Here is a 16,967-nt window from a genome sequence, read left to right on the forward strand (position 1 = left end):
AATTAATATTGATAAAATAAGCAGGAGTAGGGTTTTGTGGTTTTGGCTCCAAATTATAGTATGGCTCTAATTAATCAAAATAAATTTCTTCCATTTTTGTGTTTTATATTATGAATTTGATATTTATACCTAATAATTTATATGTGTATTACATTATCTTTAAACATATAGTCTATATATTACTACATAGTAATATACATATAGTTAGCAAAGGCAAAGACAATGGTCAGAACACAGTCTGAAAAGCACTACAGACTTGCTTCTGTTTCTAGATAATATAATACAAATTTCAATTTACTGCAATTACATGTTTGATATCAAATATCAGCATCAAACAGATTAATACACCATTACAATAATTGATAACGTTATAAAAAATAAAAATATTTGAAAATATCTTAAACGTATGTAATATTCTAATATAGAAAACGTTATCATTTATTGCATACATAAATTGTGACGTATATTGTATTACAATATTTTAAAGGTTTTGACATAATTTAAATAATATAAATATCTATATATAAGCAGGAATGGTTCTACGGGTTTTGGCTTCAAATTATATTGTAGTTCTAAACAATTTAAATTAGTTTTCTCTTGCATTTTATATTATAAATTTTATATTTACGTATAAATGAATCCTCTATAAAATATATAGTCAACAAAAACAATGAATAGAACACATAGTTTGCTGGAATTCACTACAGATTTGCTCCTGTTATGATCCTATAAATAATGCAATGGTAGTGAAAAAAATTTAATTTAATTTGATAAATTGGTAGTGAAAAATTTTAATTTGATATCAAATATCAGCATCAAACGAAATTAATGAATTATTACTGATAACATTTATAAAAGAATGAAAATACTTAAAAGTATTTTTAAAACAATTACTATCCCAGAGGACATCATCATTTATACGCTCATATCATTTGATCTGTGTAATACAAAAACATATTTTCTTGCGTGATAGAGAATATATTTTAATAATAAGTTAAATCATGATTTCCAATAAGATATTTATTTTTTTATTTATTTATAATTTTATATTTATTTTATTTTGGTAAATTAAGTCTTTTCTTTTTACAATAGCTTTGTCTTACTCAGTCTTGCAATTAAACTCTGTTCTTATAGAATCGCATCTCTATATCGTTGGATGATTACATTCAGATATATGTATTTCATACGAAATCTATGAAGTTTTCTTCCTACAAAAAAGAAATATTTTCATTCTTGAAAATATCCAATATTTATTTTTACAAGATCATGAATCATCAATACGAATAATGTTGTTTATTTCCATGCTATGGTACGTCTAATTGGGATGCAACGCTGGACGCATTGATACGTGTGTGATGTGCAACTATGATGTCACTTGTGCTGTTTTACAGCAATCATAGGTTAGCGCCATACACTATTAGGGATTGATCCGGTTATGGTATACATTTGTTTATCTATATTAGGGAATTGTATAAGCTCAAAGTAGAAGCGTCATTATTAAATAGTTCTTCACCATTTCTTCGCCATAATTGTTCTATGTGTTTGATGCATGTACAGCAGATTTTTAGAATTTGAAATAATTTCCTTTTTTCATTTTAAAATGATATAAAACATATTATGTCTCTTTTGATATTTTTGATCTATCCTTTTGCGTTAAAGCTTAATGTCTTTACTTCTTCAAGCAGCTTTCATCTACTGCAATCTAAGACGCTACTTGTTCTTTGCCAAATATTTTGCACACTGCTGTTTTCGTCATTTAAATATATGTTACTTCATGTAAAAAGCTTATATTTTTCTGCATTAATATTTTTTTATACTTTTTTTGTGTCTCCTCTCACTGACAAAATGTACTACAATATTGAATTTTCATATTTATATATTTAAGGTATACCTACGATATGTAGTACGATAGTTGTTTAAAGACGCTTATCACATTTTATATTCTCTCTTTTCTGTAGATCTAATCGAGTAACTTTATTGCACTGAAATATAAAAAATATAATGTGTATCTTTTAGACTTAGTTATCTATTGTGTTATACATGTGAGTTAATAACTCAAAATTGATATATTATATTGACTATATAATATTTGTTATTAAGCACATTATGACTAATAATTGTCAAATAGCATGCACTCAAAGAGAGAAGACCTTTAATCTTTATCATATATAAATTATAGTATTTATAAAACAATAGTGCTGTTATGAATTTATATACAGTGTGGCTTTAATTAATATAATTGTATTATTAATAGAGAGTGTATTTAATATGATAAAGATTGAATTAAATGTACAGAATGTTTTTAGAAATTTTTTAAATATAAATTTCTACATGTACATACCGGTCAGAAATTTGGAAGCGCTTATGATATTTTTCGTATCTCACGAAAAGTTAAGTATCTTGATAAAATAAAATGATAGAAAAATTTTTTAAAATGTATTTTTAAAAAAGAAAATTTAAAAAAGAAAAGCTTTAAATATGTCTCTTAGTTCCGTTTCCACAATATTTTGTTTCTAAGTTACATAAAATTAAAAATTGAAATTTTTTCAATATTCTTTTATTTTGAAGTGTTGTGAAGAAACTTGATAAAAACATTATCGTAGAAAAATTGTAAAAATATTATAAAATAGGTTTACGAAGCTTTTTTTTTAATTAATCCGATGATATTGAACTTTTTGTGTAACTTTATTTTTTTATTAATGTTTTTTTTTATTTATTTTAAAACAAAAGAGTTGAAAAAATGTCGGTTATAATATGCATGATTTGCATAAATTTTTTTCAAAATTTTGTAAAGACTTTATACCTAACTTTTCGAAATGCGAGAAAATGTTAAGCGTTTTTAGACTTTTGATCAGTAGTGTATGTATACAAATTTAATATAATAGTTCTTTTTAGTATAATAGTATTTTTTAAAATATAGATTTCTACTAAAAATATTTAACTAATTTCGTGAAGAATGTTTTAAGCTGTTATTAATATACACATTGTAGAACATTCTGTATACTGATTATATAGTAGTTTCTGCAGGAAAGTAGATTAACTAGGAAGACCTCCCAATTGCCAGTCACCGATTTCGATAAGTAATATATCATTGGAAAGCACACACAGAGATGATCACAGCTATATATATAATTCATCTCCGAACAAATCTCGGTATGATGTTTAGAGGACTCCCCATTGATAATACTTTTCACGCTTTATAACACAAAAAATATTTAATGAAAATAAACATTAATATAGTGTTTTGGAAATCTCTCAACAACTATTAGACTATGAAACTAAATATAGGGTGTCCCATTAAAAAAAAAGTGATCTTGACCTGACCTTGGTAACACCATTCTAAATCAAACTGGTAAGATCAATGAATAGATCTTTTTAAACTTTACAACTTTTATTTGAAACTTGTGTTTTTTGAGATAAATTAGTGTTCCGACTTTTCTGTTACATTTGTAAATACTGTACCGAGGTTCATTCGGGAGGCAACAACTTATATATGGGTGATGACATAGGTCAGTACTTTCCAATGATACATTATTTGTCGGGTTCGGCGATTAGGAGTTTAGAGGTCTTCCTTGTATTATTTGCATATGGTAAAGGGAGATTAAATATGCAATGTAGTAGATTCTCGATAATTTGATATTTTTCAACTATTAAAGCTTATATTTCTTTGTAAAGACAATTATTACACAATCAAGATCAAAACATAAAATAATAATCTTATTCAATGCTTCTATAATTTCTATAATTGGGTTCAACAGTATATATTTTTTTTATTGTTTAAAATAATAATGTAGGTCTGTAGGTCAAATATGTTATAAAAAAAATATGTAAAAAATTATGTTATGCATATTTATAATTTTAATAATGAATTAAAGATAGTTATATTTGAAACGAATTTTTTCGGACAAAAACGTCATTATTAGCCATTGGTAGTTAACCAATCCTGTCGCTGCATCTGTTACATTATATGTGTTTATTTACGTCGTGTTTAACTTCAAAATTGCTGTCTGTCATTGTACATATTTGTTATATACACAAGATGTCAGAAGGAAAAGAGATGTTATAAATCTTGTTTTTCCACTAATGTGGAAATACAACAATTAACGCACCTACAAAGATTTTTTACCGGTTTCAAAAGACAAGGTGAAAAAACAGTGGGTTAAAATTATAAGATGCGATGGGCGAGAATTTTTACAATAGTCAGCTTTATACTGTTGCGAGAATTATTTAGGAAGATTATCTGTATCGCCCTCACGAAACTACTGTCACCATTTCTTGTTTTTTATTAATAACGACGGAATTTCGAAATCGAAATGATGCGTATACTGCAAACTTGCGAACTATCCGCCGAAATAGCTAATAATGACGTCACGACCAATCATACGCGATTACTGGATTCACTGTTGACTATATATGTATATAACGATATTAAAATAAATTTCACGGCAAAATAAATTTAAACAATAATGTGTTAATGTTATTTATAACATTTCGTAAGTATAAAGAATATTTGAAAAAATTTTTAGAATATTTTTTTTCTGATGAAGTCAATTTCTTTAATTTCTGTTCATTTTTAATAAGTGATACTTTATCGAGGATCTACTTTTTATGGCTGCGCAAGGAAGAAATAGATGTCAAATAAAAATGAAAATAGAGCTAGAAAATTAGAAAAAAAACATTCTTAAATGTCAATTATAAAATTGCAACTTATCTGTTTCTTCTGTTGCATATATGTAAAACAATTTTAATCGCTTTAATCACTTTAAAACTTTATATCAAATAGGGGTCGATTGGAAATCATTGACGATTCCCGCATGCTTGCCCATCACTACCGATTACTTCCCAGACAAGCGGAGTTTACAAAACGATTACGTCGTGTCGGATTACAATCTTCTCCCAGACGACGTTAATGCTGATTTTGCCCAACAGCGAGCAATATACAAAAAACCGCTCACAACCGTAGAAGTGTTTAAAGAGCTGGTCTCGCAGCGTTTGGCTCAAGTAAAAAAAGCATTCAGTTTTATATACAGGTATTCTTCTACTCATGATTGTCTCGACTTATGAATTTTAAAACTTATGACCAGCATGCTAGTGATTAAAAATTAACTAATATATTATAACGAAGCTGATTAAGCTTATTAATTAGTGATCCAAGTTAAATTTATATATTAATTTTATAATATTAAATATTATATTAAGAGTTATAGTTTGAAGAAAAAATGCCAATTTTTTAATCACTTATTGAAGTTAATCCGTTTAAATTAAACACTAATCAAGGGAGACGGTAGTGTCTCGCGCTAAGTGAACGCGCAGCGAGACAGACCGCGTTTTTTCATGCCAGCCAACGACTTACAAGATTATTGGATATCAGTAATGATATCTGCTCAGCGTTGTTAAATGCATAAAAAGTGCTCCATGTATCGCTGCATAATCACCTTTATGTAAATAAAAAGCCAATTGTAAAATCATATTTTAGTTTTTAGACGGAGGCAAAGCGGCAAATTAAATGTGAGTTATTACATAGTTCGTGTAAATCTTTTACAGTTTTGTTTCAAAATAAAGCATGCGTCGGTTTCATTCTGATATTCTTATAATAATGATAGGTTGGACGAATTTGACTATTTTAATAAATTAGAGAGGTGAGTGGACACATGCTTTACCTTGAAACAAGACTATAAAGGAAAACTTATAAATAACTACATAATAACGTATATTTAATTTGTCACTTCTCCTCCGTCTAGAAACTAAAATATGATTTTACAATTAGGTCATAATGCATAAAAGATCATACGTTTCTTCCTCCTCATTTTCTTTATTAAATGATTCGCGGTGCGAATCTTGTCACTTACAAATTTCAAAATGCACATATTAAGATCAGAGTTATATAAATTATATTGACACTATACGCGTACTGTAAATTATTTTTTACATATATATAATCAACTCTGATCTTAATATGTGCATTTTGAAATTTATTATATAAATTATATTTTACTTGTCATCAATGTAAACAATAACTTTGGCTAAAAGATTCAGATTTCATCAAAAATAATAAGTTATATTGTTTTTTTAAGTTATATTGTTTTTTTAAGTTCTAATGTTAACTACTTTTATTTTATTAATACTAAAGTCAGATATATTGATAATCTTATAATTTTATTATTTTTTTCTGTATTATTTAATTTATAATAATTTACAATAACTCATATCAGACTGACGAGATTAAAAGACCTATGTCAGTCATAGCAGTTCTTTGTGTCGAATAATTTTTTAATTTTTAATTTTTAAAATTTCCATACATTCCAACTCGAACTGCGCGTCACATATTTGCCAGACGTGAAACACGGTTATGAAACTGGAATAATAATATTAATGCTATAAGAAGTATTTTTGAAGCATATACATGTATGTGAAATATTCATATATACAGGATGTTTCAGAAATAGTTGGCCAAACTTTAAGAGCATTTTTCATTCATTATAAGGATGACAAAAAGTCATATAAACATGGGTTTGGAAATACTTCCTTTCCAAGTTATAAACATTTTTTATTGATTTTACAGAAATTGCTGGAAATGATTTTCTTTTGCATTAATGCATGCTTTGCATCGTCGCATGGATTGTCGAAGACATTCAAAAATTCCCGGAGTATTTCATATTTTTTCACACGCAACAATAATACGATTTCGGAGTACGTCCACAGTAGCAACAGGAGTATCATACACAAGAGTCTTAATACGTGGAAGTACTGCGAAATCGTATTATCGCTGTGTGAAAAAATACGAAATACTCCGGTAAAATACGAAATTTTTGAACGTCTTCGACAATCCATGCGACGTCGATGCGAAGCATGTATTAATATAGAAGGAAATCATCAATTTCTGTAAAATTAATAAAAAAATGATTATAACTTGGAAAGGGAGAATTTCCGAACTCATGTTTATACGACTTTTCATTTTTATATGACTTTTTTTTATTCTTACAATGAGTGGAATCTGCTTTTAAAATTTTGCCAACCATTTCTGAAACAACACTCTGTATACATATGAAATAAAATATCGGCTTTTTATATTTGTATACCAATAGACAGCAGAAAGTGGGTACAATTTGAAATTGAGACAACGTAAACATTATTATATACTTGCGCTCCAAGTCGTTGCGGCTATGTGTGTATATACTATTATTGTTTTAAATATTGATGGCTGATGAAAGTCAAGTTAGACTGAAACGTACTGTCTCGCTAAAATAAATCCAATATTTAGAAAAACTACATTTGAATTTACTCGTTTCTGGTCCTTTATTACTTTTATTTTATTATACGAGCAAATAACTTTGTGAACTTTTTTTTAAGTGTAATTCCGGATATTTTGTTACTCTAAAACTGTCTCAATTGTAACTTATTGTTTTACTAGGTCATGACTTGTAATAATACCAGTGTAATAATTTAATATAATTATATTTTGTATAATTGGATTTTGGGACGGTAAGAACAATCCCACACAGCACACTTTATTGTGAGAATATCCCACATTGTTCCAGATTGACAAATGCGATATCGTGGATATCCCAGTAAGTAGAATTTTTGGGATATTCCAAAAAGATATCATAAAATATCATAGAATATTATAAGATATTAATAAGATCCTACCATATCTTTTAGCTTTGGATAGTACCAAGTAATAGGATTTTACAATATTAACAGATTATTTCTTGCACATATTATTTCAATATTATTTTCTATAAATATTATTTTATTATGAATGATATTATACAAAGTAATTATTTCAGGACTCTCGAAATTTAAAACATTTAGTAATTGAAAATGGGCTATTGAGAGTCAGCGCGGGTAAAAGTGCGCAATTGCAAGTATTAATATTATACCAGTTATTTATTTATTTTTTAAAATTACTAAAGAACAAACGTTTCGACTCGCTTTGGAGTCATCTTCAGCGTATCAATAAAAAATAAAAAAAAATTCTAGCCGTCATCAGTCACTAAAAACGTCTTTATCAGTTCAAATGGTTACCTCATACCGAGAGGTGTCATTTCCTGCGACACTGCCACTACGGATTTGGCAAACCGTTGATGACTCGACTGCTTCCTGTTTTTGGTGACTGATGACGGCTAGAATTTTTTTTATATTTTTTATTGATACGCTGAAGATGACTCCAAAGCGAGTCGAAACGTTCGTCCTTTTGTAATTTTAAAAACTGAATAAATAGCTGGTATAATATTAATACTTGCGATTGCGCACTTTTACCCGCGCTGACTCTCAATAGCCTATTTTTAATTACTAAATGTTTTGAATTATAATATTATATAACATGTAATACTTTGACGGAAAAAATTTCTCTCGTTGAACTGATTTTTCTTACAAATTTATATCAAGAAACATTATATGTTTATTGCAAGAACTAACCTTCTCATAAGTTATGCCGAGATTATGAGATCCGATAAGCTCGGGTGCTCGAAAGTCGCAGACTCGCGTAAAGCAGCGTCTACAATGGGGTCGTAGAGTCATAGGAGCGATCGTAAATACACTATGAAGTTTCTGTTAATACGCGATATACCATGTTCTCGTATGATTGATCAGCCGTAGTGACCGTAATCTCTGGAATTGGAATTGAATCAACTCCGAGCGACTACGACTACGACCGAAAATACAGAAATTTACGATCGCTCCTACGACTCTACGGCCCCATTTTAGACACCGCTTAAAGAAACACGATCTCTCTTGCTGCGTGTTTACTTGGCGCGAGACTACCGCATCTCTTGAACTATGCAATTTATAAAAGAAAACCATGCAAATTTGATTTTTATTTTTGTGTATAAATGCTTATAGTACTATTTGATTTACGATCGATTCGATTTGCTACCAAAATCTCAGAATGTAAACTCATCGTAAGTAGAAGGATACCTGTATTTTTATATAATTGTATCTATTCGTTCTGGAGTAATCACACATATTATATTAAGGGATTCCAGTTAATTATTTTACCATCGCTTAACAAGAATCAGAACAGTGCCACTGGCAGCAATACTATTCCCACGATTAGTACAGTAATACGTGGCAGGCAAACCGAATCCGAGCCCAAAGAGGAATATCTGCTTAGCATTGGAAGAATTTTTCACAAAATATCACTATTCGATAATTCTATAACTGTTACGAGATATCGTCCACGGTAAATATAATTTAATTCATAATTTTATATTTTACCAAATAACTGATTGTGTTAGAACTTAACAGATTTCTTTATGCATTTGGTTTTTACGTTTTAAACTCAACCGTTTATTGCAAAAATCAATTTTTCCAAAACTTTAATTATTGTTAGAGAAGGTTTTTACTTTGATATGCTGATTTTTAAGAAAATTTTTAGAAATTTTTTTTAAGAAAGCAAGTAAATTTTTTTAAGAAAGAGAGAGGTACAATAATATTAAAAATAAAATTCAAACAAAAACAGCTTCGGCAATATTAAAAATAAAATTTAAACGAAAACAGTCTCGGCAATATTAAAAACATAAACAATGAAAACATAGGATATGCGAGTCAAACGCGGTAATTGGTGCGTCAATAAAATAATGTGAATATATTTAATAAATGCTTAATACATAGCGCAAATAAATTGATAATTAATCTTGAACGTAAAGCATCGGACGCGTTTTGACTTTTTTTGAAGTCATTCTCAACGATGGTTAATAATTAAAGAAATTCATATCCTAATAGTTGCATGTATAACATAGTGATCGTTGTACGATGAAAAATATTGTAAAAATAACTTCTCAATTATCGCGTTTGACTTACATATCTTCTGTTTTCATTGCTTATATTTAAAAAAATGTAAACTTAATCTTGAATTTGATGTATGCACACACAAATTTTATGATAAGATCAAAGGTCAAAGACGAACCAGATTAAATTAGAAATAAAAAATTAATATATATTCTCAATCTAACAATATGTCAGAATAATTGTATACGGACATTTCAAACTTTCTTCAACATTAAGGAGTTGGACCACTTCCAACGCCTTAAAACAACATCTAAGTTTGGGATTTTTTGTGAGTAAATGAATAGCTTTATTTAAAATCTGCTTAGATGACTTTATTGCATATATAAAACTAATTGTAAGTAAAAAAAATATTAAAAAAATTTTTCTTATATCAAAAATGGTGGCGTACTGGTCTACTTGAGAGATCTTTTTTTCTACAATTTCAAATTGGTATAAAGGATTTCAGACCCACAGTTTGACTTTGAATAAAATACTTAGAATTTTCATTATCTACATATCAAAGACTAAAGAAATATGTTTATAGGGATAAAATATTGATTTTTCTTTAAATGGCAGCTATTTCTACAAAAAATTTGTATTTTGTCATAAAATGTACGTATAAAAATATTAACTGCAAAAAAAGTTTTCAATATTTTGAAAAAATGCTACGTATTTCTCAACAGAATGTATTAACGAGTAAAATTGTTAAAATTTTTTTAGAAAAATGTGTTTAAATTTTTTTAAGGGACATAAGAAATATTTTTTATTTATTGTTAGTTTTATATGTACGATAAAGCCCAATAAGCAGATTTTAAATAAAGTTATTCATTTATCCACAAAAATTCCTAAACTTAAGTTATCATTTTAGGGCCTCATGAGTGGTCTAATTTTTTAAAAACAATTTACATCTTAATGTCGTGTCAGGCCATAAAATTAAATTTAGCTAAATGTGTGAAATGAAAATAACAAAGAAGAGAAAAAAGAGTTAACAAGTATTCGGAGTAATTATGTTTGCAGACACCCTTACCCACCCTTCAATATTCACTATCAATATCGGTTTCACGCTCCTCATCACGACACGTACGAAGTCTCGTGGGTGTCTTTCACCACAGAGAAACTTGAGACCTATAACTGGAATTATCTGGACCACTACATTTGCACACGTGGCCACACTGATTTTGCTTTAGTAGAAGTGAGTGGATTTCCAAAAATCTGGTTGTCTGCATTATCAAGAGAATACTAACTTCGATGTTTCGTTTTATTTCAGGATCTCAAATATGTTTTCTTTCAGGCACTCAAATATTGGCGGTTTCGAGTATTTCTATTACCCTATAATAATCCTGCAACCCGCAAAATTTTAGAAGGTTCCCCAAGATGCGACATATATTCTCCGCTTAGTAATGCTGAACAAGCATCACTGATGGATGGCTTTTTACGGTTTATTGAAGGATGGCTGAACAAAATTCGACGGCCGAATCCCAACAAAAACTGGGTAATTCTCTTTTTCTTTACAAAGATGAATAGAAATGAATTAACGAATTCCAATTTACTCATTATTTGTTAGAAATTTTTAATGTATAATAATTTAACAAATAATAGAAGATTCGTTCCAAAAAGTAGTTTCATCATAACAACAGAATTTTACACTAAAACAACTTTCCATTATTTTTAACAGAAATGTTCAATTTTAATTCATTTAAGCGTTAATTTTTATATCAGATCTTTATTGCGTAATATTTGAACATATGTTGCTAATATAAAATCTTTTTGGGACATTCCATTGTATTTATAAATATTTTACAATTATTTCATTTTATGTGATATTTATTTAAAAGTGCTTGATTGAGTTTTGTTGTAAATTATGCTGTTTGAGGAGATATATTCTTTTTTTTTTCATTTTAATATTTGAAAAAAAAAAAAACAAAGATACAAGAATCACATTTTACATATATGACACGAAATACAAAGAATTCTTTAAGACAGTCTCTTTCTTGCATACGTACGAGAAGATATGTATAAAAATTGCATCTTCTGGAATATCTCCTCTATACTATACTTGAATGTTGCATGCTTATATGATTGATTTGCATAAATTTATTTTAATGCTTTTGTTAATTATTTATTACCTCATTAATTTTTGAATTATGCAGTAAACATATTTATTGTAGTATAAAATATAATCTTATTAGCAAAATAATAGTATCTGATGATACATAAATCCAATTGTCTGTAGATAAAACATTGCTGTATAAACATGCTATGAGAGAATATACAAAACATTAGGACATACAATTAAGAAATTAAAATGCACGGCTTTTTATGAAGCTTCTTTTGACACTTTGCGTTAACGTCAGCCTATAACATGTATAATAGCAACATTCGGCAGTATTAATTTACTACTTAACGATGTAATACTTATACTCCTATACCTACCTTAGTGGAAAAATTTTTATGAAATTTTAATGAAATTTTGATGAAATTTTATTGACATTTTGTTAAATAATTTTATGTTTATTTTGTAACATTTTGACTAGTGATTTTATAAAGAAAATTTAATAATTTTAATAAAAATCATCATGGAGCATCTATGCTGTTTTTGTTGCAATTTCATAAAAATCTATCATAATTTGAATAAAATGTTAATTTATCAATATCTACGATTTTTCATTGCAATTTTATCCAAAATTTATTACAATTTTAATAAAAGGACAGTAGGTAAGACCAATTTTAGCTTTCGGAGTGGCAAGTAAAAATGTTATGGTTTTTTTTTTTGTAATTTTTGAGTTGTTGAATCTGATTCTGACCATTAAAAAATTTTAATTTGACTGAAAAGTATTAAAATCAATATATGAAGGAATTAGATAGATTATTAGCATAAGAAGCTATGAAAATGATATGTTAAAAGTGTGAAACAAACATATAGTAAAATAAATAGTATTAAATAAAATTGACGAATGTGTGAACAATATAAATTAATAAGTGAAGAAGATTTATTCGGTCAATATGGTGCTCAAAAATCTTTATTGGGCGAATCTTACAATTTCCAGTAATAAAATACTACAATAGAATACAAAATACTTTGAAATAAACATCTTGAAAGACATAATGAACAACAATGTTTTCAAATATCTTGGTTAAGATTTAAAATATTTTTCATTGATAATATTTTATTTTTAGCTATTAATTTTTATTTTTTTTGTCAAGCAAAACATGAATTATACTATATGACAAATTTAAACTTTTCTTTTTAGACAACAGATTAGATAAGGTAATTTTTATACATTTTTTGGCACGGAAAACGAATCTGCGAACAAAATTGCTGTATCACATCACATATTTTGAAAAAATTGGACTTAAATTGCCTAAAATGGCACTTTTGAGTACAATTGATTTAAAATAGTTCAAAAATGTGACGTGATAGAACAATTTTATTTACGGATTTGTTTCTAATAATTTAAAATCTATAAAACTCACGTATTAATTGCAAATTGCAATTTATAATTATAGTTAAAAAATAGCAAAATGGTCTGTTTACGCAATTAAATACTCTGCACATAACGATTTCTGGGATTGCCGGTTATGAACATATGTTTAAAATTGTCAAATATAGTTTATTTAAACAATGATTTTTTAGACAATATATGAAAATTTTGATTTTAATAAAATCATTATTGAATTTTATGAGAAAAGTATTTATAAACATTGCATTATTTTTCCATCGTATTTGTGAAACAATAATTGTTTATATTTGATAAATTATATATTATATTTGATAGTTTTGACCACAGATTTACAATCGATGAATTATGAAGGTGATTAAAAGCACAAGAGGACTATTATTTTTTTTTCTTCTAATATATGACTGTAAATTTTGCATAAAGCAGTTAATACAATACGTAAGCTTTATAGATTTTAGAATACTGAAAACGAATCTGTAAATAAAATTGTTCTATCACAATTTTAAATAATTTTGGCTCAAAAGTACATAAAAATGTCATTTTTAGCATCTTTAAGTCCAATTTTCTTTGAAATGTGATAGAGCAATTTTATTAGATTCGTTTTCAGCAACAAAAAATTTACGAGAATTATTTTGTCTGGATTGTAGTCTAAAATTGAATAGATGACGAACTCTGACCTGTGAAGTTCGACTGCAATTATGCTGTCTCGTCTGAATGGATAAATGTGTGTTTTGCCGTACTGTCCTCAACAGAGTATGAAACGTCAAGTTTATTGAAATTTCATCAAAATTTCATAAAAATTCTTTTACCAGGGTATATAACATGTACGATCGTTCCGAAAAATACATATCAAAGTATTTGTGAAACATACGCGTTAATAGCAGATCAAAATTACGATTATGAAAGTCAGAATAAATTTCTACTTACAAATATATTTACAAATTTAATAATACGTACAGGTTTGTGATAGGTAGAAACTTTTAGCTGGAATGTTTGTATGGGGAGGGATTTTCAGCATGATATGTTTCAGAGCCCCACAGCTCTAGGTGGTGTCCCTCCAAGAGATCCTGCCTCTCATTTGACCAGACGCAGGCACAGCACGAGCCTGATATTCCTCACTAACCAGGTACATCCTCCCTTCCTGTAGCCTCGATACACTGAGTCCAGTTGTTGGGATTCTCGTTCACACGAGCTTCCGACTATTGTGAGCGGTACGATGAAAGAATATTTCTTGGAAAGATCTTCTCTACGAGCTGTCGTATATACACAATATATATATTTATAAAGAATACTACATACGAAATAAAGATGCAGCAGGAAAGATAATTTTGCACAGAACAGTAAAAAGAAGAGAATTCAAGATTATTCGAAGAGCGTGGAACAGACGCTCACAACTGTTATAATAATTAATGCATTAACATTTTGTGGTTTTTTTTTAAACTTGTCATTGCAAAATGACTCTTTTTACTCAGATGTGGAATGGTCCCAGCTAGTGCAATTTTATCCTCAATTTTTCAAGGCTAAATGTATTAAAATTTCTCAATAGAATCGCTTCTTTGATACGTGTTACCTGGAATGATCAGGTCAGCTTACACAATACAATATAATCTCACGATAACTGTGATCGTGCTTGATATATTTTTGCATTGGATGTGCATCTATGATTTTTAGCGAGCTTATCCGTTATGCGTCAGATGTTACGATGTGTTTGATTTACACTCTTTTCTCTTGTTTATATATGTATATATTACTAACTTCAAAAAACTTCTGAAATTGATTAAGTAGTAATAAACAAAAATAAGTAAGCTGACATCTATTTACATAATACTTGCTTTAAAATAGTTCCTTTAAACAATGGTACACTTATGTTTGTAGGGTCGTACAGGCCTCACATCATCAGAGATCTGTTCGTGTATCGCCGTTCATAGATTATGAATAGAATGATAATGAACAACGGAAAGTATTGCTCGCCGATCAAAAATAAGATTGATTACCACGTGCAGTATGTACTCTGGTAGAACGAGCGACTTTAAGTTATTACATTGATCGATCAGATTTTTGTACCCAGTCTTCAACTCATCGAATGTTCTTTCCAGGAAAGCTTTTGAAAACTAATGTTTTTAATTGTAAAAAATAAAAAATGCATTTTTTTTAGTTTTTCTGAAAAATATGAAAAAAATGACTATGGCTGGTATTCATAATTAATTCTTATTTCAAGAATTAACTTTGAATACCGTCTTAAGTTACGTCTTGAAGTGCTAATTTGATTTTGTCATTGGTTGATGATCTTAACAAGATGGTAACGTATCATATGATACTTAAGAGATAATATAAATGACTTACAAGTATCGAGAAAATAATTAAAAAGAAACGAAGAAAGCACTGAAAAAGATCGAAAAATAGAATCCTTTTTTGTCATTGATTCTTTAATTTTTAACGACAGTATCAGTAATGTGACATTATCGTTGCAGTTTTTTTTATCATATAGAATATATGCGCAATAGTATAACGATATCAATACTGTCGATAAAAATTACAGAATCTCTCTATGGAAATGCTTTCAAAAGCTTCACGAACGTTGACACAAATATATCAGTGCTCCAAAAAAAACTTTCAATGAAAATATTGAATAAATAGATGTAAGATTACTTATTTCTATATAATAAATAAATTCTGCGAACTTTTTAAAGGTAGTAATATATAAGTATGTACTGCAGACCAAAAGTTTTGAAGCGCTTGTGATTTTTTCGCATCTTACGAAAAGTTAGATGTTATGGTGAAAATAAATTATAGAGAAATTTTTAAACACGCATTTTATAGAGTAAAAATAGAGCTTTAATGTTTTGTCTCAACATTTGGTTTCTAATTACATAAAATTAAAAATTGATATTTTTTTCACTATTTTTGTTTTACTTTGAAGTGTTCTAACTTAATGAAACTTTAAAATAAAATTTAACATTAATGTATTTTAAAGTTAAGTTTTTAAAGTTAATTTTTTAAATTGATATAATTTTAATGGCAATAATATCATATTTTTTGAGTGAAAGAGCTCATTTATAAATTTTATTAATTATTTTATTTTATTAATTGAGTTGAACTTTTATGAGATATAAAATATTAATACGTTGCAGGATCAAAAGTTTGAAGACATTGATAAAAAGCATACATAAACTGAAAAGGTTATTAATGAAAAGATTATTACTGACTTAACGTTTTATTAAAAATAAATTTTTACACAAAAAATTTGATATTGTTAAAAATGAAAAATTATTGTATCAATTTTTCTCAAAAGGCACTTTAAAGTTTAAAAAGTTATATATAATTTAGGAACAAAATGTAGAGACAAAATTAAAATGCAAATTTAAAGTTCTATCTTGGCTCTTTAAAGTGCGTGTTTGAATATTCAATGATTTTTTTTATGGAGATATTTTCGTAAAATGCGACAAAAATATATATGCATATGTATATATATATATATATATATATATATATATATTATATATATATATATATATATGTATAGTCGTGAGCTAAAAGGTTGCAACACATTTTCTTCGATTGTTTTTGAAATGTAGACTTGCTCATCAAACGGCGAACGTCATTGGTTCTTATCTGTGGATCCAACCAATTAAGCATCAAACTATCTACCATCAAAGAAAATGTGTTGCAACCTTTTAGCTCACGACTATACGTATGTATGTGTATGTATACATATGCATACACGATTTAAGACGTCCTATA

At 27.8% G+C, this 16,967-nt stretch overlaps 1 protein-coding gene across 8 annotated transcripts in view; it reads left to right on the forward strand.

Annotated features, from left to right (window-relative positions):
- LOC105204519 (GATOR complex protein Iml1) overlaps positions 1-16,967 on the forward strand; it is a 43,090-nt gene that overhangs the window by 14,496 nt on the left and 11,627 nt on the right. For 3 of the 8 annotated variants that reach the window (XM_039455292.1, XM_039455291.1, XM_039455293.1), the window contains 6 exons: positions 1,392-1,400; positions 4,784-5,001; positions 8,976-9,181; positions 10,786-10,960; positions 11,036-11,260; positions 14,257-14,352. In XM_039455292.1, coding sequence (XP_039311226.1) covers positions 1,392-1,400; positions 4,784-5,001; positions 8,976-9,181; positions 10,786-10,960; positions 11,036-11,260; positions 14,257-14,352 — 929 coding nt within the window. The remainder of the gene's footprint in view (positions 1-1,391; positions 1,401-4,783; positions 5,002-8,975; positions 9,182-10,785; positions 10,961-11,035; positions 11,261-14,256; positions 14,353-16,967) is intronic. The other 5 variants (XM_039455297.1, XM_039455298.1, XM_039455295.1 and 2 more) reach the window with 4 other exon arrangements.

This window comes from Solenopsis invicta, chromosome 11 (assembly GCF_016802725.1).
Source record: "Solenopsis invicta isolate M01_SB chromosome 11, UNIL_Sinv_3.0, whole genome shotgun sequence".
NCBI classification, from domain to species: domain Eukaryota; kingdom Metazoa; phylum Arthropoda; class Insecta; order Hymenoptera; family Formicidae; genus Solenopsis; species Solenopsis invicta.